The following is a 21,840-nucleotide window of genomic DNA, read 5'->3' as shown; positions in this document are numbered from 1 at the left end:
GAACAAAGGGGTGCCACAGGCCAACCTGCTGAGCTCCCAGGACAAGGAGGAAGAAACCAAAGAAGCTCTCAATGTGAAGAAATCAAGTGAGAGCAAATGATAGTAAAATTACTTAAGAAAGAATACAAAGAAGATCTTGAAAAATCAAAGACTAAGTCAGAACTCAACGCACCAGCCAAAATTACAACATAAATGCGTTTTTGTTTGTTTTTTTTTTAAAAGAAAAAAAAAAGAGAGAAAAAAGGGACAGAATGTTGGAACAGCGGCGACCAGGCCTAGAGTGGCCAGGCACAAGGCAGTGGCAGCTGGGCCCGGAGCAGCAGTGGCCAGGCCCCAGAGCAGCAGCAGCCAGAACAAGAGCATCAACGGCCAGCACTGGAGCAGCCAGACCTGGGGCAGTGGCAGCCAGGCCTGAGGCAGAGGCGGCCAAGCCCAGGGTGGCCAGTCCAGGAACACCCAGACACGGAGTGGCTGGGCCCGGAGAAGCCGGGCCCAGAGCAGCCGGGTTGGGAGCAGCCAGGCCCAGAACAGCAGTAGCCAAGCACGGAGCATCCAGGTTGGGAGGGGCCAGGCTCGGAGCAGCCAGGTCAGGTGCGGCCAGGCCCGGAGCAGCGGCTGCCAGGCTAGGAGCGGCCAGGCCCGGAGCAGCAGCTGCCAGGCTGGGAGCAGCCAGGCCCGGAGCAGCCGGGTCTGGTGTGGCCAGGCCCGGAGCAGCGGCTGCCAGGCTGGGAGCGGCCAGGCCCAGAGCAAGAACTGCCAGGCTGGGAGCGGCCAGGCCCGGAGCAGCCGGGTCGGGTGCGGCCAGGCCCAGAGCAGCGACTGCCAGGCTGGGAGCGGCCAGGCCCGGAGCAGCCGGGTCTGGTGCGGCCAGGCCAGGAGCAGCGGCTGCCAGGCTGAGAGCAGCCAGGCCCGGAGCAGCGGCTGCCAGGCTGGGAGCGGCCAGGCCCGGAGCAGCCGGGTCTGGTGCGGCCAGGCCTGGAGCAGTGGCTGCCAGGCTGGGAGCGGCCAGGCCCGGAGCAGCCGGGTCTGGTGTGGCCAGGCCCGGAGCAGCGGCTGCCAGGCTGGGAGTGGCCAGGCCCGGAGCAGCCGGGTCTGGTGCGGCCAGGCCCGGAGCAGTGGCTGCCAGGCTGGGAGCAGCCAGGCCCGGAGCAGCAGCTGCCGGGCTGGGAGCGGCCAGGCCCGGAGCAGCCGGGTTGGGTGCGGCCAGGCCCGGAGCAGCGGCTGCCAGGCTGGGAGCGGCCAGGCCCGGAGCAGCGGCTGCCAGGCTGGGAGCGGCCAGGCCCGGAGCAGCCGGGTCTGGTGCGGCCAGGCCCGGAGCAGCGGCTGACAGGCTGGGAGCGGCCAGGCCCGGAGCGGCCGGGACCGGAGCAACCGGGCCCAGAGCAGCCGGGTCGGGTGCGGCCAGGCCTGTAGCAGCAACAGCCAAGTCCAGAGCAACTAGGTCGGGAGCAGCAGTGACCAGACCCGGAGCAGCTGGTTGTGGAACGAACCAGAGCAACAGAGGCCAGGCCCGGAGCAGCCAGGCCCGAAACAGCTCGCTCCTCGCCTGTATCTGCCCACGGCTGCCTCTCAGACATGGCTGGAAACTTTTGCAGGAACTTGAGGGTCTGCTGAAACAAGTGATGAAGGCTTAGATCTGGATGTGTTGAGTTAGTATAGCGCTGGGGTGTTGATCTGTGAGTGCCTTGGGTGGGGCCTGGATGAGGCTGGTTGACCTATTTGAAAATGTCTTTTGTGTGAAGTGTATCATTGGGCATGTGGAGGTATTATTGATATGAGAAAATGCTAAGTAACAGATTTACTATCTGAAAAGGGATTTACTATCGGGGAAAGGGAGGGAGGAAGAGACTGAACATAAACTGTGCACCTATGGATGAGGACAATGGGGGATGGGGAGGGGGCAGAGGGTGGGGTGGGAACCTGGTGGAGGGGGAAGAAATGAGGAACCTTTGTAATAATATGAACAATAAAGATTGATTTAAAAAAAAAAAAAAAAAAAAAAAAAGAATCATGGATAAAAAAAAAAAAAATAATAATAATAATAATACCTCCACATGCCCAATGATACACTTCACACAAAAGACATTTCCAAATAGGTCAACCAGCCTCATCCAGGCCCCACCCAAGGCACTCACAGATCAACACCCCAGCGCTATACTAACTCAACACATCCAGATCTAAGCCTTCATCACTTGATTCAGCAGACCCTCAAGTTCCCGCAAAAGTTTCCAGCCATGTCAGAGAGGCAGCCGTGGGCAGGTACAGGCGAGGAGCGAGCTGTTTCGGGCCTGGCTGCTCCGGGCCTGGCCTCTGTTGCTCTGGTTCGTTCCACAACCAGCTGCTCCGGGTCTGGTCACTGCCGCTCCCGACCTAGTTGCTCTGGACTTGGCTGTTGCTGCTACAGGCCTGGCCGCACCCGACCCGGCTGCTCTGGGCCCGGTTGCTCCGGTCCCGGCCGCTCCGGGCCTGGCTGCTCCCAGCCTGTCAGCCGCTGCTCCGGGCCTGGCCGCACCAGACCCGGCTGCTCCGGGCCTGGCCGCTCCCAGCCTGGCAGCTGCTGCTCCGGGCCTAGCCGCTCCCAGCCTGGCAGCCGCTGCTCCGGGCCTGGCCGCACCAGACCCGGCTGCTCCGGGCCTGGCCGCTCCCAGCCTGGCAGCCGCTGCTCCGGGCCTGGCCGCTCCCAGCCTGGCAGCCGCTGCTCCTGGCCTGGCCGCACCAGACCCGGCTGCTCCGGGCCTGGCCGCTCCCAGCCTGGCAGCCGCTGCTCCTGGCCTGGCCGCACCAGACCCGACTGCTCTGGGCCTGGCCGCTCCCAGCCTGGCAGTCGCTGCTCCGGGCCTGGCCGCACCAGACCCGGCTGCTCCGGGCCTGGCCGCTCCCAGCCTGGCAGCTGTTGCTCCGGGCCTGGCCGCTCCCAGCCTGGCAGCCGCTGCTCCGGGCCTGGCCACACCAGACCCGGCTGCTCCGGGCCTGGTTGCTCCCAGCCTGGCAGCTGCTGCTCCGGGCCTGGCCGCTCCTAGCCTGGCAGCCGCTGCTCCAGGCCTGGCCACACCAGACCCAGCTGCTCCGGGCCTGGCCGCTCCCAGCCTGGCAGCCGCTGCTCCGGGCCTGGCCGCACCCGACCCGGCTGCTCCGAGCCTGGCCGCTCCCAGCCTGGATGCTCCGTGCTTGGCTACTGCTGTTCTGGGCCTGGCTGCTCCCAACCCGGCTGCTCTGGGCCCGGCTTCTCCGGGCCCGGCCACTCCGTGTCTGGGTGTTCCTGGACTGGCCACCCTGGGCTTGGCCACCTCTGCCTCAGGCCTGGCTGCCACTGCCCCAGGTCTGGCTGCTCCAGTGCTGGCCGTTGATGCTCTTGTTCTGGCTGCTGCTGCTCTGGGGCCTGGCCACTGCTGCTCCGGGCCCAGCTGCCATTGCCTTGTGCCTGGCCACTCTAGGCCTGGTCGCCGCTGTTCCAACATTCTGTCCCTTTTTTCTCTTTTTTTTTTCTTTTTTAAAAAAAAACAAAAAACGCATTTATGTTGCAATGTTGGCTGGTGCGTTGAGTTCTGACTTAGTCTTTGATTTTTCAAGATCTTCTTTGTATTCTTTCTTAAGTAATTTTACTATCATTTGCTCTCACTTGATTTCTTCACATTGAGAACTTCTTTGGTTTCTTCCTCCTTGTCCTGGGAGCTCAGCAGGTTGGCCTGTGGCACCCCTTTGTTCTCCACGGGCTCCCGCGCTGCTCTAGCCTGTTGCCGGGGTCGGCGCCGCCCAGGAAGCAGCCCCCGTCCTTGGCTCCGTTGCCCGCGCTCAGCAGTCGAAGGCTCAGGGGCACCCCCCCCCGCTGGGGGCCCCGTCGCCCGGCTCCTTGCTGGCGCCCGGCTGGCCGGTGTCCGGCAGGGGCTCCTGCTCCACGTCGCGTTCCTCCAGTCTGGAGCTTTCTTTCTCCCTCCCACTAGGGGAGTCCAGGATCAGAGTCAACAGACTGTCCTCTGCGCACAGTGTGCGTGACTCCGGGGGCTTGGCCTTTCGCCGCGCTCCCAGGACTCCACCTCACAGCCCTGTCTCCCCCTGCCGGAGCCTGGGTCCCCAGGGACTGGCCCAGACCTGGAGTTCGGGGTGGTCTGGACTGAGGCTCAGAGCTGCCGCCGGAGGCTTTGTTTCTTCCGGCTAGGGTAATCTAGCATCAGAGTCAACATTCAGTTCTCTGCGCGCCATGTGCGCGCGACTCCGGGGGCCCCGCATTTCGCCGTCCCCCGGGATTGTCTCCCCCTGCCGGAGCCTGGGTCCCCAGGGTCTGGCCCATAACTTGGGGCTCAGCGCTGCCGGTTCGGGGGTTCAGCCCAGGCTGGGGGTTCTATTTCCTTCCTGCTAGGGAACGCCAGGTAGCACCCAGCCCTCTCCTCCTCTCCGGCTGCGACCTCTCCGCGCGCGCGTGCGTGCGAGCGCGCCGCATGTCTCCGTACCTTAGGCTTTTTTTCAGCTCCTCTGATTTTCCTTCTGGTTTTCTCCCTCCTTCCTATTGTAGAGTTTTCAGTCAGTCGACTACCTGTAGCTCTGGGCAATGTCCACTCTACATTTTAGTTGTATTCCCTTGAAATTGTTGTGAGCTGCTGTGGCTAGGTGTATACCCGAGCAGCCATCTTGGATCCCTCCATGATGAGAACTTTTTCCTGGGTGAGTACTTTGAAGAAGTGGCATTAGAAGTTTAAAAAAATTGGCTCTCAAAAGACATTTCAATAGTTGTACTGTTGATATTTGGCTCTGTTGACTAATGAGTTTGCTGACCACTGCCTTAGATGTATCTATAAACATATTGCTATAAGAGATGTCTGGGCCGAGACCGGTTTGGCTCAATGGATAGAGCGTCGGCTTGGGGACCAAAGGGTCCCGGGTTCGATTCCGGTCAAGGGCATGTACCTTGGTTGCAGGCATATCCCCAGTAGGGGGTGTGCAAGAGGCAGCTGATCGATGACTCTCTCTCATCCATGTTTCTAACTCTCTCTCTCTCTCCCTTCCTCTCTCTGTACAAAATCAATAAAATATAAAAAAAAAAAAAAAAAAGAGATGTCTGGGATTTTGCTGCCTATGTTCTCTTACAGGATTTTTATGGTTTTAAAACTTACATTTATCCATTTTTAGTTTATTCTTGTGGATGGTGTAAGTTTCATTTGTTGGCATGTATCTGTCCAATTTTCCCAACATTTATTAAAGAGACTGTCTTGACTCCATTGTATACTCTTGCCTCCTTTGTCAAATATTAATTGAGCAGTAATGGCTTGGGTCAATTTCTAGGGTCTCTGTTCTGTTCCTTTGATCTATATGCCTGTTCCAGGCTCTTTGGATTATGGTGGCTTTGTAGTATAACTTGAAATCTGGGGAGGAAAAAGTGCATCTTACGGTCCAAAAAATACGGTATACTGGAAGATGGCGGCGTAGATAAACAACTGGTCTGCCGCTCACACAACAATTTAAAAAATTAAAACTAATATAAAGTACATCTATCATCCAAAACCACGGGAAGACTGGTTGAAAGAGAGGGGAGCACAAGCGCTGAAAAGCTGAGGACCTAGGTACAGAGGCACGAGAATCCGGCTGGTGGCGGCGACTGGGTGCACCTAATGGCTTTTCTTTTCAACCCGAAAGGAAACAAGCTCCCTATCACTTTGAAATCCAGTTTCTGGGGACACGTGGGGGACCCAGACGCCTACGGGGAGAAGCTGGTCTGTCGGCCATCAGTCCAAAGTGAGGGCGACTCTGGCAGAGGTGCGCGCAGCAATCATTGTTTACTGCGCTGGATCGCAAGGAAGCAGGGACTTGGAAGCAGGGAAGGGCAGGGAAGGCTGATGGCAGCAATAGATCGCTGTTAACCACGCCCCAACCTAGTGACTCCTGAGACCCCGCCCCGCCCTGAGACCCTGCCCTGAGGCCCCACCCACACATTCTACAGACCCTCCCAGGCACCACACAGCTTTTACATATGAATGGCCTGTATTGAGGCAGCTTAACCAGATATAAACTGCAGCTCCAGCAACAAAACCGCCAAGTCCCAAGCAAACAGGAAAAAACTGTAGTTCTCACTGTAGCTCTTGCAGGGGGGCTTCAGACAGTAACTGAACTGAATCCCATTGGAGATCCAGAAGCCAGTGTTCCTAGTGGTCAATTTCAACCACTCACACCCATAAGTGACACATTCGGGAGACGGGCTCAGTGAGCACCAAAGCCTCACTGAAACAAAGTATGTCTCCAGCGCAGCAGTTCTTCCTTTATAGACACAGCGGGTCCTCACAGACAATTGGCCTGGAGATCAATCCCTCCCAGAGTACCAACAGCAAACAAGGCTAATTACACCAAGACTTTGCACTCAGCCCACAAAGGGATATACCAAAAACGACCACCCCTGGTGATTGGGGAGACTGATAGGTCACCTACCACACAAAGCCACTCCATCAGCACAGGGAGGAGACACAGAAACATGTCACGAATGGGAGAGATGGAGGAGAGTAAACTACTGGACGACACACAGTTCAGAATCACATTTATAAGATTACTCAAGAATCTTCTAGAAACCTTTCAGAAACTTTATGAGACCTCCAAGAAGCTTGGTGAGACCTTCAAGAACCTTAAAGAGAATACCAAAAAAATCGAAAAGGACCAGTCAGAAATTAAGCATACAATCTCTGAAATAAAGAATATACAGAAACTCAACTATAGATCAACGTACCCCAAGAATCAAACCAAAGATCTGGAATATAAGGAAGAAAAAATCACCCAACCAGAGAGGCAGAAAGAAAGAAGAATCCAAAAGTGTGAGGATAGTGTAAGGAGCCTCTGGGACTGTTTAAAACATACCAACATCCGGCCGGGACCGGTTTGGCTCAATGGATAGAGCATCGGCTTGGGGACTGAAGGGTCCCGGGTTCGATTCTGGTCAAGGGCATGTACCTTGGTTGCGGGCATATCCCCAGTAGGGGGTGTGCAAGAGGCAGCTGATCGATGACTCTCTCTCATTGATGTTTCTAACTCTCTATCTCTCTCCCTTCCTCTCTGTACAAAAAATCAATAAAATATATTTTTAAAAAAAACACATACCAACATCCGGATTTTTGGGGTGCCGAGGAGAACGAGCAGGATATTGAAGGACTATTGAAAGAAATAATGACAGAAAACTTTCCCTACCTGATAAAAGAAATAGACTTACAAGTTCAGGAAGCATACAGAACCCCAAACAAGAGGAATCCAAAGAGGAACACACCAAGACACATCATAATTAAAATACCAAGGGCAAAAGACAAAGAAAGAATCTTACAAGCAGCAAGAGAAAAACAACTAGTTACCTACAAGGGAGTACCCATATGACTCTCAGTGATTTCTCAACAGAAACTATACAGGCCAGAAGGGAGTGGCAAGAAGTATTCAAAATGATGAACAGCAAGAACCTACAACCAAGATTACTCTACCCAGCAAAGCTATCATTCAGAATTGAAGGTCAGATAAAGAGCTTCACAGACAAGAAAAAGTTAAAGGAGTTCATCAACACCAAACCAAGATTACATGAAATGCTGAAGGGTATTCTTTAAGGAGAGGAAGAAGAAGAAGAAAAGTAAAGGTAAAAATTATGAACAACAAAAAGACATAAAATACATACCAACAAGTTAATCTAAAAATCAAGTGAATAAAAAATCTGAAGAACAAAATGGACTGGTGAACATAATAGAAACAGGGACATAGAAAGGGATTGGACTAACAATTCTCAGGGGGAAGGGAGCCTGAGGGGTGAGGGAAGAAATTGGACAAAAATCTTACACCTATGGATGAAGACAGGAGTGGAGGTAAGGGCATGGGGTGGAGTTGGGAATCAGGTGGAGGGGAGCTATGGAGGAAGAGGAGGGGAAACAGGAACACCTGTAATAATCTGAACAATAAAGATTTATTATTAAAAAAAAAATTTAGCATCTATGTTCATCAGGGATGTTGGCATTTATATCTTTCTTTGTAGTGTTGTTATCTGGTTTTGGAATTAGGATAATGTGGGTCTCGTAAAATGAGCTTGGAAGTGTTCCTTCCCCTTGGATTTTTTTTTTTAATAGATTGAGGAATATAGATGTCAGTTCTTCTTTGAATGTTTGGTAAAACTCCCTCGTGAGGCCATTCGGACAAGGGCTTTTGTTTCTGGAAATTCTTTGATTACTGCTTCTATTTCATCAGTTTTTATAGACCTATTCAGGTTTTCTGATTCCTCCCGATTTGGTTTTGGAAGATTGTATTTTTCTAGGAATTTTCCCATTTCATCCACATTGTCCAGCTTGTTGGCCTATACTTTTCACAGTACTTCCTTGTAACCATTTGTATTTCTGTGGGGTGAGTGGATACTTCTCCACTTTCATTTCTGATTTTATTTAGATCCTCTTTATTTTTTGATGAATCTTGCTAAAGGATCGTCAATTTTATTTATCCTTTCAAAGAACCAACTCTTGGTTTCACTTATATTTTTTTATTGCCTTTTTAGTCCCTAAGTCATTTATTTCTGCTCTTAGCTTTATTTCTTCCCTCCTTCCACTACTCTGGGCTTTTCTTGTTATTCTCTTTCTAGTTCTTTAAGTTGTAGGGTTAAATAGTTTGTTGTTGATTTTTCTTGTGGTTTTTGTTGTTGGTTTTTGTGGTGTGTGTGTGTTTTGAGTTAAGCCTGCAGTAAAGAGGCCGTTAGTTATGTAGGGCAAGGGAAGCATTATATAATTCTATGATTAGGTCTCAGTCTTTTGGTGAGACTATGCCCCTGGACTGTGAACTTCACCAGTGCTTCTCAGTGTTTGTTTGTTTGTTTGTTTTTCCTCCTTTTCGTAGGTGGCAGGATGGCTGGGAAGAGGTGGAGTTAGGTGTTTCCCCGTCCCTAGAAAGGTCAGGCTCTGGTAACATAGTTTCTCCTGAGGGGAGGCCTCAGTAAGAACAGGATGCTCTGACACGTTTCAAAATCATTCCTTTCCCAGTCCCCCTGCCAGGAGCACCACGGGGCTTTTCTCCAATATTCACTCTGAGGGGTTCGCAGAGCTCCTGGAGGTAGAACTCACAGCAGTGCGGCCCCTTTTGATTGGGCTCCTCTGGCGTTTTTAACTCTCAGCCTGTCCACACTCAGCCTCCAGCAGTTTGTTAAGTCCAGTCCAGGCTCTCCTGCCCCTGGCTTCTGCTCCAGTAAATTGTGATTCTGTGCATCCGCCTGTCTCTCCAATTTGGGGGAGTGAGACTAGTTTTCCTTTTGACCTCAATTGATGGATCTACCAAGATTTTTGTTGTTGTTAATCCTCACCTGAGGATATTTCTTTTCCATCCATTTTTTTAGAGAGAGTGGAAAGGAAGGAGCAAAGGAGGGGAGAAAGAGAGCAAGCGAGCAAGAGAAACAGAGCTGTGAGAGAGACACATCGGTGGTTGCCGCCCACGGGCACTCCAACCTGCAATCCAGGTACGTGCCCTTGATCAGGAATCGAACCCATGCCCTTGGATGCACAGGCCAATTCTATAAACACTAAGAACCCTGACAAGGCAAGAGTTGATTGATTTTTCAGTTTGTTCAGCTTTTTACTTATGATGATGAAAGGGCAACTTCTAAGCTCCTTACATGCTAAGGACTTTAAGGAAAGAGTACACACATACATTCTTTATAAGAAGTTAGCCATTAATCTTATGGTTGTTTCCCTATATGTAAGGAGTAAATTTTCTCTTGTTGCTCTTAAATTTTTATCTTTGCCTGTCAATAATTTTACTCTGATATATCTAGGTTTGTGTTTATCCTACTCGGGAGTTCACTGAGTTTCTTGGATCTGTATATTAATGTTTGTGTTATGCCCTGAATAATATACCCCAAAGATGTCCAAAATCCTCAGAACCTATTAGTAGTGTATATTATCTTACTTACACGGTAAAAGGGATATTGCAGATGTGAATAAGGATCTGGAGATGGGGAGCTTATCCTGCCTTATCCAGATCACAGGGGTCCTCATAACAGAGAGGCGGGAGGTGAAGTCATAGAGTAGATGTGACAACAGCAGTAGAGGCTGGAGTCATGAGGAGTCCCTGACCCAATGAATGCTGCTGGCCTGTAGAAGCTGGAAAAGGCAAGTACAGATTTTCCTCTAGAGCCTGCTAAAGAATCACAGCTCTGCTGACACCTTGATTTTAAGACTTCTGATCTCCAGAATTACAAGGTAATAATTTTGTGAGGTTTTAAACTATTATAGTTTGTGGTAACTTATTACAGCAGCAACAGGAAACTAATGCAATGTTTCCCATCATACTTGGAAATTTTTAGACATTATCTCAAGTATATTTTTTCTGCCTCCTTCCTTCACTACGCTTCTTCTGGGACTCCCAAATGTTATTCACTCGATGTCCCACTGATTTTTGAGGCTGTTAATTTATCTTCAACCTTTGTTCTGTTCTTCGTATTGAATTTCTACTGACAGTTTTTATGTTCCTCGATCCCTGCTTCTGCCATCTCAAACCTGCGAATGAACTCCTCTAAAGAATTTCCCATCCCACTGCCATTCTGTTTGACCACCTTCACCTCAGGTATTTACTCAGGATGCTTCCAAGATTCCCAAACCTGATGTGGACCCTGAAGACCTTGTGCTCTGGAAATTCCCCAAGTGTTCTTCTCACTAAGCACTCTCTCCCCTGGCTTTACTTCTCTGTCTCCGTCTCACTGCCTTCTGTGGTACAGTGTCAAGAAACATTTGCTGGATAAAAAAATTAAGATTCTAGTTACAGAGCATACAGGGGAAGGTGACTGATTTCGATTAGAGACTGGGAAATTTTCACAAAGGGTGTAGCAATTAAGCTGGGACAGCACCGCTTGAAATCTGTAAAGCTCCTCCATGCTCAGTGGACAAGGCCCACACTGACCTTCAAGATTGGGTCTCAGATTCTCTCCTGCTCTCTGCAGGAGTCACAACTAACACTCACCAGCCCTCTGAGATTCCTACTGTTGTTTGCAAACTCTCTCTGTAGGAAAATGCACCCAACCATCTTCCCCAAAGCCTCAGACACTGGGAACACCTTGCCAGCTCTGCATCTGCACCTTTGATTGTGGCCAGTGTGACACAGGACCTGAAGCTAAAGGTCAAAGTTCCAGAAGGAGCTCTTCTTCGGAGGCTGCTTTTCAGCTCTCAAACCCCTTCCTTCTCCTGAACCAACGCTAGGCTACAAGGCAACAGGAGCTGATGCCCAATCCCCAGCCATATACCCAAAAGATATGCTTGTAGTTTTGAGGTTTTGTTTTATTTTCATTTTGTCAATGACTTTATAATCTGGCTGAAACATAATATACTTCAATTTGTCCAGTTTAATCTTTCTCCTCCAAAGTCATTCCAATTCAATACCACTGCAACTCACCACTCAAATTGCAATATTTGTCAGTTTCAAAATATTTTATGTTCCTTTATTGCATAACCCCATGTTTCTTATTACCAGAAATTTCAACATATGATTTGTCACCTATAGGTTATAACAGGGTTAAACATGTTAACACAGAACAGTTCAAAACTAACTATGAACATGGTAAACAAACACGGACTCAGACTGGTGGAGATAAGAATGCCAATCACAGCCATGGCCCCATCCTTTGTCTACAGCACTTGTGTGGGTGTACCTGGCTCTGCAGCACAGTTTGATTAGAATTTGGAAACGCTCACTAGGTCAAAAGCTCATTCTAATAACAATCAATTACATATCTCAAAGTTTGTGCCTAAACACAAAACAAAACAAAAAACAAAAACAAAAAAACAGCTTCCAGCTTTTGCAGGTAGATCTGTGTGTGGCAAGGAAAACACAGAGTTCAGACAATTTTCAAGTCTTCCTCAGCTTTTCCTCTCCAGCAGGCCCTCTCACTTTTCTCCTGTATGTGCAGCAGGGATCTGTGGGAGTTTATCAAGCCTGTCTACAGCTGTCTCACTAAAGGACCTCTGTGAAATTTCCAGCTAGTCCACCTGTCCACTATTTGCCCAATTAGGGCCACAGCCTCAAACTAGCAAAGCTGTTAGCCTTCACCACTCACTTGCCACCAATGTTGCTACCATTACTGACAAAGCTTCTGGCAGGATGCTGTTTTCTGTTCCAAATACTTGGCCTCCTCCAACAGTGAGATGCTGGTCTTCACAACTGCCCTGCCTTGGTTAAACTACTGCACTGCCCGGTCGGCGTGGCTCAGGGGTTGAGCATCGTCCTATTTACCAGGAAGTCACAGGTTCGATTACTGATCAGGGAGCATGTAGGGGTGTGCAGGATTGATGTTTCTCTCTCTCCCTCTCCCTTCCTCTCTCTGAAATCAATAAAAAACATTTTTTAAAAATCTACAGTTAAGAAAAAGACACAAAAACAAAACTAATGCATTGACTGATGAGCTAGGATTATGGGACAAAAGCCATCACTCCAGATAATAATACTAGATTCTCACTGGTCTTACCTAATGTTCAGTGGTTTTTCATAAAAAAAAAAAAAGTTTCCCAATTTGTTGTATATCTTTGGTCGATTTCCAGACCTCTGATATGATTGTTTTTGACAATTTTATCCTGCTTTATAGTTGTTTTCTTGAGATTTTCCAGTTTCCTCACTCTGCCATACCAGAAGTCTTCTCCCCATTACAAGAACTTTTTTTTTTTTTTTTTTTTTTTAATATATATTTCATTGATTTTTTTCACAGAGAGGAAGGAAGAGGGATAGAGAGCTAGAAACATCGATGAGAGAGAATCATCGACCAGCTGCCTCCTGCACACCCCCTACTGGGGATGTGCCCGCAACCAATGTACATGCCCTTGACCGGAATCGAACCTGGGACCTTTCAGTCTGCAGACCAACGCTCTACCACTGAGCCAAACTAGTTTCGGCTACAAGGACTTTTAAGTAGAATTTTTTTACTGCTAGAAACAAATATTCTGACAATAGTACAAACCTAATCAAAGAGAAATGTGTCTCTCAAATATTCCTACTTAAATGTCTTCTCTGTGCCAAATTAAGTACAAACATTGAGAGGAGTGCATGGGTTTGCACTGCCGCAGGCCTGTCCCCCGCTCTCTCACATGTCCATGCCAGAGCAAGCTGCGGCCCCGAACCACGCCTGCCTCTGCTCCTCGGCTGCAGGCACTGAAGCAGGTTGCACAGGGGAAATGTTGAGAGGAAAAAAAGCAATTATCCTTCATTTAAAGTTGGGGGTGGATACTAATCGTTGCAAAACTTTCTTCTTGTTGTATAAATTCACATTTCCTCACTGAATCCAGTTCCCTTGGCCTGGTGTCAATTGCTACAGATGTCCAATCACACCTTCCCTCTGGCATAACTATTTCTTACAATTCAGTGGGTTTCCCCCACTAACTAATATCTCTTTAAATTTAAATCTGTCTTGCTTTTTCACTAAGATCAAGCTTCCAGCTACCATATTTCTATTAGAATATAAGTGAGAGGTGTGAATAAGAATTTCAACTGTTTATCGATACAGTAAACGGTGTTTGGAACCAGGCAGACCTTGGTTTGAAAGCCAAAAATCAGGCTAAGTGAGTGTTTTTGGTTAAGCTATTTAATATTTCAACCAGTTTCCTCACCTGCAAAATAAATCTAATATCTGCCTTATACAGTTGCAGTAAAGATTAGATAAGTACACCTATGTTAAGAAGCCCAGATAAATGACAGCAATTATCACAACAATTGCTGGGTTTTCTATCTAGAAAGATGGCAGGTAATGTCAGAAAGAGTAAAGAGAAGAAACAAAGAAAAGGAACATATCAATCTCATTCCTTACTGTGCCTACAACTAATGGATGGCCAAATTAATTAGTTTAAATTTCCTTCTCTGTCCTTATGTCCCCATGAACAATGAAGTGACCTTCTCTTTTTCATCCCTTCTCATTAATTGATTTGCTTCTACACAGTGCAATATTCTACACAAGATTGAGGAGGAAGCCAGAATGGCCTGGTGCCTCCTGCCAGCACTCCCAGAAAACTGTCACTCATCCACCAGCATGTGGTCTCTCCTGTGTCCTAAGAGGCAGTGCTCAGTGCTGTTCCTGTGCTGAGCACAGGGGGTGGGTAGGAACGTTACTGAACAAACCAGCAGCGCGTGAGAAATGAGCCACTGCACACTGGGCTCCCTCACAGTAAGCCTACTCCCGCCGTTCAGGAACTGGGACTTCAGGGCCCACTGCTATTCCAGTCAGGGCCTGCAAAAACTGCGACTGTGCAAGCTGCCGGACTGGACCCTTCGCGAACACACACAGGGATGTAGGAGCCATTGTTTTGTTGTCATAAATCTCCAGGCTAACATGAGAGAAAAGCTCATTCTCTATAAACACCTGGCGAACGACAGGAAAAGGGAATGTGCTGTGTTTCGGTGCTTTTTATACATTACAGAGCGCCATGAGAGCTAATGTCACAATCCGTCATGCCTCTGGATGCAGTAGGAAGAAATTTATAACAACTCCAAACAAAAGTACATTTTTATTTTTAATATAATTAATTTTTTTGTTTTGAAACAAAAAATACATGACAACTAAAAAAATATTACTATACAGATTCTAAAAAAAACTAAAACTAAAAAAAAGTTAATTTTGCCCTGACTGGCTTGGCTCAGTGGATAGAGCACTGGCCTGTGGATTGGGGCGGGGGGGGGGGGGGGGGGGGGGGGCCCACGTTCAATTCGGTCAAGGGCATGTACGTTGGTTGTGGGCACATGGGCACATCCCCAGTTGGGGGGGATGAGGGAGGCGGCTGATCTATGTTTCTCTCTCATCGATGTTTCTAATTCTCTATCCTTCTCCCTTCTTCTCTGTAAAAAAATCAATAAAATATATATATTTTTTAAAAGTTAATTTTTAGCCTGTTATCATATATAGCTGTTGTGGAAAAAATATTAATAGCAATTACTAACTTTTCTAGTGTTTGCAATGTGCCAAGACTCTGGGCTATAAATAAACTTCATAACCATGATCTCATTTCATCCTCGTGGCAATCCTAGGAGGTAGGTATGATAGTTATTTCCATTTGCTAAATGAGAAAACTCCTTAAGTCACATAGCTAGCAAATGGGGGGGGGGGCGGGGAGGCCTGACTGGTGTGGCTCAGTGGTTGAGCATTAATCTATGGACCAGGAGGTCACAGTTCGATTCAGTCAGGACACATGCCTGGGTTGCAGGCTCAATCCCCAGTGTGGGGCATGCAGGAAGCAACCGATCAATGATACTCATTATCTCTCTCTCTCTCTCTCTCTCTCTCACTCAAATCAATTTTTTAAAAATTGTTTTAATGGCAAAAGAGATTTGAACCAGGTAGACTCTAAAGCCCACTTTTTAACTTTTTTTAAAATATATATATTTTATTGATTTTTTACAGAGAGGAAGGGAGAGGGACAGTCAGTCAGAAACATCGATGAGAGAGAAACATCAATCAGCTGCCTCCTGCACACCCCCCACCGGGGATGTGCCCGCAACCAAGGTACATGCCCTTGACCGGAATCGAACCTGGGACCCTTGAGTCCGCAGGCCGACACTCCATCCACTGAGCCAAACTGGTTAGGGCTACTTTTTAACTCTTAAGTGCATCAAATAGGGGGTCACGTAAAAAAAAAAAAAAAAAAAAATCCTTAGTGGAAGCCTTAACAAGGAAGGATTCTCATAATGTCTAGGTGGTAAACAGATCCCTAAATTCAGTCTGATCACCCAAACAGAATACAAGGCTTTTATATTCTGTATAAAATAATATAAATAAGCTCATTATGTAACAGGAACTCAGTACAACCTCCTTGAGCTAGTTTACCTAATATGTTAAGCCAATCTGGATTATAATACTATACGCATAGAAAATTTTGAAATAATAGTTTACTAATATACCAGTAATTTCCAATTTAGCAACAGCTAAGCCCTACTCACATAAACCTGGAAAAATTTACATTTCCATTCAAAACTTAATGTCCTTACTGAATAAAATAGGAGCTAACTGCAGCAAGAACCTCAAACTATCATAAGCAATGTTCAATTAATTCCGTGGCCATCAGCATGCCTCTCCCCCCAATAAGCCAAGTCCTGGGCTACTGTGAATTTAAGAAGATACAGAGGTAGAATCCAAAGGAATTTGTTGAACTTCTTACATTGGTGGCTGGTTGGCAAGAAGCTTCCAAGCTAAGTTTACAGGACAGTCAATCTCCATTCCCATCCCCATGCTTATGGCCTTGCAGAACGGGGAATGAGAGTTCACTTCTCCGTTAAAATCATAGCATCACCAACCAAAGAAAGGCCTCATATGTCATAACTGGATGGGTGTGCGAAATGGCATCATTAACATGAAAGAAGACAAGTCCTCAAAGGGTTAACTACCAGAGACAAAACTTTTGACTGGAAGTCGCAGGATCTGGAACCACAGATAACACTTTTCTTTAAATCAGTGTAGGTGTAAGAAACAATGGGCTAGATCTGACCACTGGAGGGCACCCTAGCCATGCACAACTGCAAGGCGCTCACTGGAAACTCATCTCCAGGACAGTCCCCAGGCTGTGCGTTCCGCAGTCCAACACTTTCCTGCACTGTAAAAAAAAAAACTTTAAAAAGTGACTTTTGCCGAAACCGGTTTGGCTCAGTGGATAGAGCATCGGCCTGCAGACTGAAAGGTCCCAGGTTCGATTCCGCTCAAGGGCATGTACTTTGGTTGCGGGCACATCCCCAGTAGCGGGTGTGCAAGAGGCAGCTGATGGATGATTCTCTCTCATCAAAGTTTCTAACTCTCTATCCCTCTCCCTTCCTCTATGTAAAAATCAATAAAATATATATTTTAAAAAGTAACTTTCCCCTTCTACCAAAGGGAAAGAGGTCTTTCTTCTCTGTGCTTTTTCTTAAAGCATTTCTTTGAAAAACCCAGTATTTTTAACTCCTTCCTGTTCCTTTGGTATATCTGCAAATCTTTTAAAAGGCTAAATAAACTAGCTCTAGCACAGCCAGTGTGGCTCAGTGGTTGAATATTGACCTACAAAACCAGGAGGTCACAGTACAGTTCCCAGTCAGGGCACAAGCCTGGGTTGTGGGCTCGATCCCTGGTGTTGGGTGTGGATGAGGCAGCCCATTAGTTATTCTCTCATTATTGATGTTTCTTTCTATCTCTCTCCCCCTCTCCCTCCTCTCTGAAATCAATAAATATATATATAATAAATAAGGCCCTGGCTGGTTTGGCTCAGTGGATAGTGTCAGACTGAAGGGTCCCAGGTTCGACTCCTGTGCTCAGTCCAACGTGCAGGAGGCAGCTCCCGCTCATCATTGATGTCTCTATCTCTCCCTCCCTCTCTGAAATCAATAAAAATATATTAAAAATAAATAAATAAACAAACAAACTAGCTCCAGCCACAGATACTACCCAGAAACTTTTTTCTGAAGGGCTTAGCAGCCATCTCTTTCCAATATAAACATCAAGGAAGAAACTCAGTCACCCTGGGAGGCTCCATGACTACCTGCCCAAAGAGATTAGAGATTTTCCATTTTTCCTTCAGAGAAAGGTAAGTAACTAGCACAGATGACCACCCCAACTGCCAGGTGAATTTAGGGTGAACTATAAAAGCAAGTCTTCTCACAAAAGGAATCAGGAGACTTTGTGATGTTTTAAGTGATGGGATTTCTTTTTTGTTTTTGTCATTCTGGGTTCATGTTTATTCAATAGTAGGACTATTTTCTTCCTTTCTACATTTTTAGAAACAATTTTCTAGGCGGGCAGGAGATTTTATTTTTTAACTTTTCCCCCACTTCGTGGGCCGCCTCACTGCAGCTTTCTTGCCTTCCATATCAGAAAATATTCCTCCCTGACCAAAGCTTCTTAGAGACTTAGCCCGGTCTTGCTGACTGAGTGTTAGATCCCTCTCTATCACTGCCTCTGTGACACCTCTACTTGGATTATTTCAAAAACATTTTATTCAATACTGAACTCATGCTCTTCCCCGTTTCCCTTTCCAGATGCACAAGCCAGAAAAGGAAGAATTAGCCCTGACTCCTCCCTCACCCTTTCACCCCAGAGTGAATCTATACCAAGCCCACTAAGCATGCTTCTGAAAGAGCCCTCAGTGATCATCTGCTCCCGGAGGAGCCAGGGTGACCTCTGACACACAGACCGGCTGGTGCTGCTCCAGGGACTGGAGCTCTCCAGTGGCGCCCGCCATTCTTCAGATGCGCCCCAACTCTTTCGCATCATGAGAGCTGCAGTCTGACTCTAGCTTACCTCTCCAACTTCGTCTCCCTGACTCCTCCCTCCGTGTCCTCAGCCCCCTGGGGGGGCGGGGGGAAGGGCGTGAGTCCCACAAGGACAGAGACCCTGCCTCTTTGCTGATGCTGTATCCCTAGGACAGTGCCTGTCACATAGCAAATACGTTTAAGAATAATGTTGAGCCGAAAACGGTTTGGCTCAGTGGATAGAGCCTCGGCCTGCGGACTGAAAGGTCCCAGGTTCGATTCTGGTCAAGGGCATGTATCTTGGTTTCAGGCACATCCCCAGTAGGGGGTGTGCAAGAGGCAGCTGATTGATGTTACTAACTCTATCCCTCTCTCTTCCTCTCTGTAAAAACTCAATAAAACATATTTTTTAAAAAGAATAATGTTGATAAAACAATTGTAGTATCTGACTTGGAAGGCAAATAAAACATTAACTAAATTATGCATGGTGAAGGGAAATTATGCATGTCTGTGTCGTATGGGGCTTGGACCATAGTGGGGCAAAAACTACGTTTGTTAAATCGTTTTTGCAAACCAGACACGACTACAATGAAATACCATAATGGCACTGTGTCTATCGGCTGTGCAGTTCAGGTTTCCCTCTCCTCTATCCCCCTTCCCGTCCAGGGACAGCCGGAGGTCTGCCGCCGTGTGAAGGCGGCCGGACGCCGGGCGGGCAGGGCGGGTGCGCTCCGCACAGGTGTGAGGGCCACACCCGCTCCAGCCTGCGGCTCCTCCGGGGCTCACGGCCTAGGGCCGAGCGCCTGCCCCGCCCCGCGGGGCCGGGCCACCGAGAGCGGCGTTCCCTCCGCGGCGGCGGCGGCGGCGGCGGCGGCGGCGAAGGGTCCGCGGCACCGCCAGGAAGCGCCCGAGGAGGGCGGGTCTGAGTGCGGCACCGGAGCCCGCCGTCGCCAGGGTGAGGTTCGCCCTCCGCCCAACCCCTCGCCACCCGGGCGAGACACCGGGCTCCCGGCAACGCCTCCGGGGCAGGGCCCGCCTGCACTCGCCGGGGAGGGAAGGGCGCGAGCCCGGCCGCCGCCTCAACACGCGCATTCCCCGCGCCGCCCGCGCGGCCCTGCTCCCCCGGCTCCTTCCCACGGCCCCTACCTGGGAGCCGCGGAACTCATGGTTCCCTCCGCCGCGCCCTCCGCCGCGGAAGTGACGTCACGCCCCCGTCAAGCCCCACCCAATGACAGCCTTCGGGCTGCGCAAGCGTCCAGAGGGCCTCCTCCTCCGGAATGTCTCCCTCTGTCTTTTTTTTTTTTTTTAAATTTAATTTTATTTTATTTATTTATTTTTTTTTGTAATAAATTTTTATTGTTCATATTATTACAAATGTTCCTTTCCCCCCCCTTCTCACCCTACCCTCTGTCCTTTCCCCACCCCCCATTGTCCTCATCCATAGGTGCACAATTTATGTTCAGTCTCTTCCCACATCTCCCTCTCCCCTTTTTCCCAAGAATCATCAGTTCACTCCCCTTCCATACCTCTGATTCTATTATATTCAACAGTTAATATTGTTCCTCAGATTTTTTTTTTTTTTAGTTTCCTTGGTTTTTAGATTCACTTGTTGATAGTTACGTATTTGTTGTTCATAATTTTTATCTTTATTTACTTTCTCTTCTGAAAGAAGAGCAATTCATATAATTCTGGTTTGGTGGTGATGAACTCCTTTAGCTTTTTTTTTATTAGTGAAGCTCTTTATCTGACCTTCGGATCTGAGTGATAGCTTTGCTGGATAGATTATCTTTGGCTGTAGGTTCTTACTATTCATCACCTTGAATATTTCTTGCCATTCCCGTCTGGCATGCATGGTTTCTGTTGAGAAATCAGCTGACAATCGTATAGGTGTTCCTTTATAGGTAACTACCTGCTTAGCTCTTGCTGCTTTTAATATTCTCTCTTTGTCTTTTGCTCTTGGAATCTTAATTATGATTTGTTCTGGTGTGGTCTTCTTTGGATTCCTTTTATTTGGAGTTCTGTGTGCTTCCTGGACTTGTAAGTCCAATTCTTTCACCAGGTGGGGGAAGTTTTCTGTCACTATTTCTTTCAGTATGTTTTAAAATATCTTGCTCTCTTTCATCTTCTGGGACCCCCATAATTCTGATGTTGGATCGTTTGAAGTTGTCCCAGAGGTTTCTTACATCATCTTCAATTTTCTGGATTCTCTTGCCTTCTAGATAGCTTCTGCAGAGGAGTGTCTTCTGGCTCTTTATGTTCCAAATCTTTGACTTGATTCTTGCGATCTTCTATTCTGTTTTTAGGACTCTGTAAAATATTTTTTATTTCAGACAATGTATTCTTTATTTCTTATTGATCCCTTATCATTTCTTGTTGATCCCTTTTCATATCCTCATAGGTCTCATTTATTTTATCGGCCTTTTCTAGGAGACTCTTGAAAAACCTTATAAGTGTGGTTTTGAACTCTATATCCAGTCGCTTTTTGTCCTCCATTTCTTTCGTTTGTGATCTATTTGGTTTAGGCATTTTCGCAGGCAGCTTTCCTGATGGGGCGGGGTTTCAGGGTGGAGCCTACAGCCTTGGCTTCCGTCAGCCCCGCCCTATGCGACTCCTGAGACTCAGGGTCCTTCAGTACTTGTTGCAAGCACCTCTGAGAGAAAGATGCCCTCGATTTTCGCCTGCTGCCAAACTGTCTATCTATGCTCTCCCCCAATGAGTCCGGTATTGGGGTTCAGTTCAGTTGGAAGTGGAGTTGGAGGTGGCGTTCAGAGCAGTCTGGAGCCCCTGTCTCCTTCCCGTCAGAGCAATCCCGCGGCACAGCCGGCCGGCCCTTCTCTGTGAGCACTGTGCATGCCTCCGGGACCTCCTCTCGCCGTTCCCTGGAGTTCTGCCTTACGGCCCGGCTCCCTATGGATGAACCTGGGTCCCCAGGGTCTGGCCTAGAATTGGGGTTCAGAGCAGTTGGAGCTGGGCCCAGCACAATCGGAGCTTTTCTCTGCTTCCCGCTTGGGAACGCCAGCCAGGCACTCGGCCTCCCTCCTCTCCGGCTCTGTCCTCTCCGCGCAAGCTGCGTGTCTCCGTACCTTAGGCTTTTACAGCTCCTCCGCGCTTCCTTCTGGTTTTCTCCTTGCTTCTTGTTGTAGGATTTCCAGTCAGTCGACTTTCCTGTAGTTCTGGGTAATGTCCATTTTATATTTTAGTTGTATTTTATTGAAATTGTTGTGTGCGGCTGCGGCACACAGCCTACCCGAGCAGCCATCTTGGATTCTCTCTCCCTCTGTCTCGTTTGGACATGTGTGCTATACTTACCAAGACTTATTAGCCATAGTAATTAAAATATTATGACATACACCAAAAAAAATCAATGATGTAAAAAATAATTCAACAAGTAAATATGAAGATCTGATTGGGTTTATTAAGTGATTCATGATTGGAGGAGCATCCCACCCAGTTAATAGGAGCTCCAAAGGACTACAGAAAGAGAAAGCTTTTTGTTTTGTTTTTAAATCTTTTCTTCTATTTTTCAATGCCTGTTGGCATACATTATTATATTAGTTTCAGATATACACCCCAGTGATTAGACATTACATACTTTACTAAGTGATCACCCAGTAAATCTCACACTATCTGACACCATACACAGTTGTTAGGATGTTGCTGGCCATAATCCATATGCTGTAC

The 21,840-nt window shown here is 47.9% G+C and overlaps 1 protein-coding gene across 2 annotated transcripts in view; it reads right to left on the bottom strand.

The window, feature by feature from the left end:
- The window catches only part of DHRS7B (dehydrogenase/reductase 7B), a 63,507-nt gene extending 44,094 nt beyond the window's left edge, over window positions 1–19,413 (bottom strand). For both annotated transcript variants that reach the window (XM_084861583.1, XM_084861584.1), the window contains exon 1: window positions 19,306–19,413. In XM_084861583.1, coding sequence (XP_084717709.1) covers window positions 19,306–19,325 — 20 coding nt within the window. In that variant the 5' untranslated portion in view covers window positions 19,326–19,413. The remainder of the gene's footprint in view (window positions 1–19,305) is intronic.
- Window positions 19,414–21,840: the final 2,427 nt, after the last annotated feature.

The sequence above is a fragment of the Pipistrellus hanaki genome, assembly GCF_964339955.1.
Source record: "Pipistrellus hanaki genome assembly, chromosome: 16".
NCBI lineage: Eukaryota > Metazoa > Chordata > Mammalia > Chiroptera > Vespertilionidae > Pipistrellus > Pipistrellus hanaki.
The sequence above is the reverse complement of the archived record's forward strand: the minus strand, read 5'-3'. Positions and strand labels throughout refer to the sequence as shown.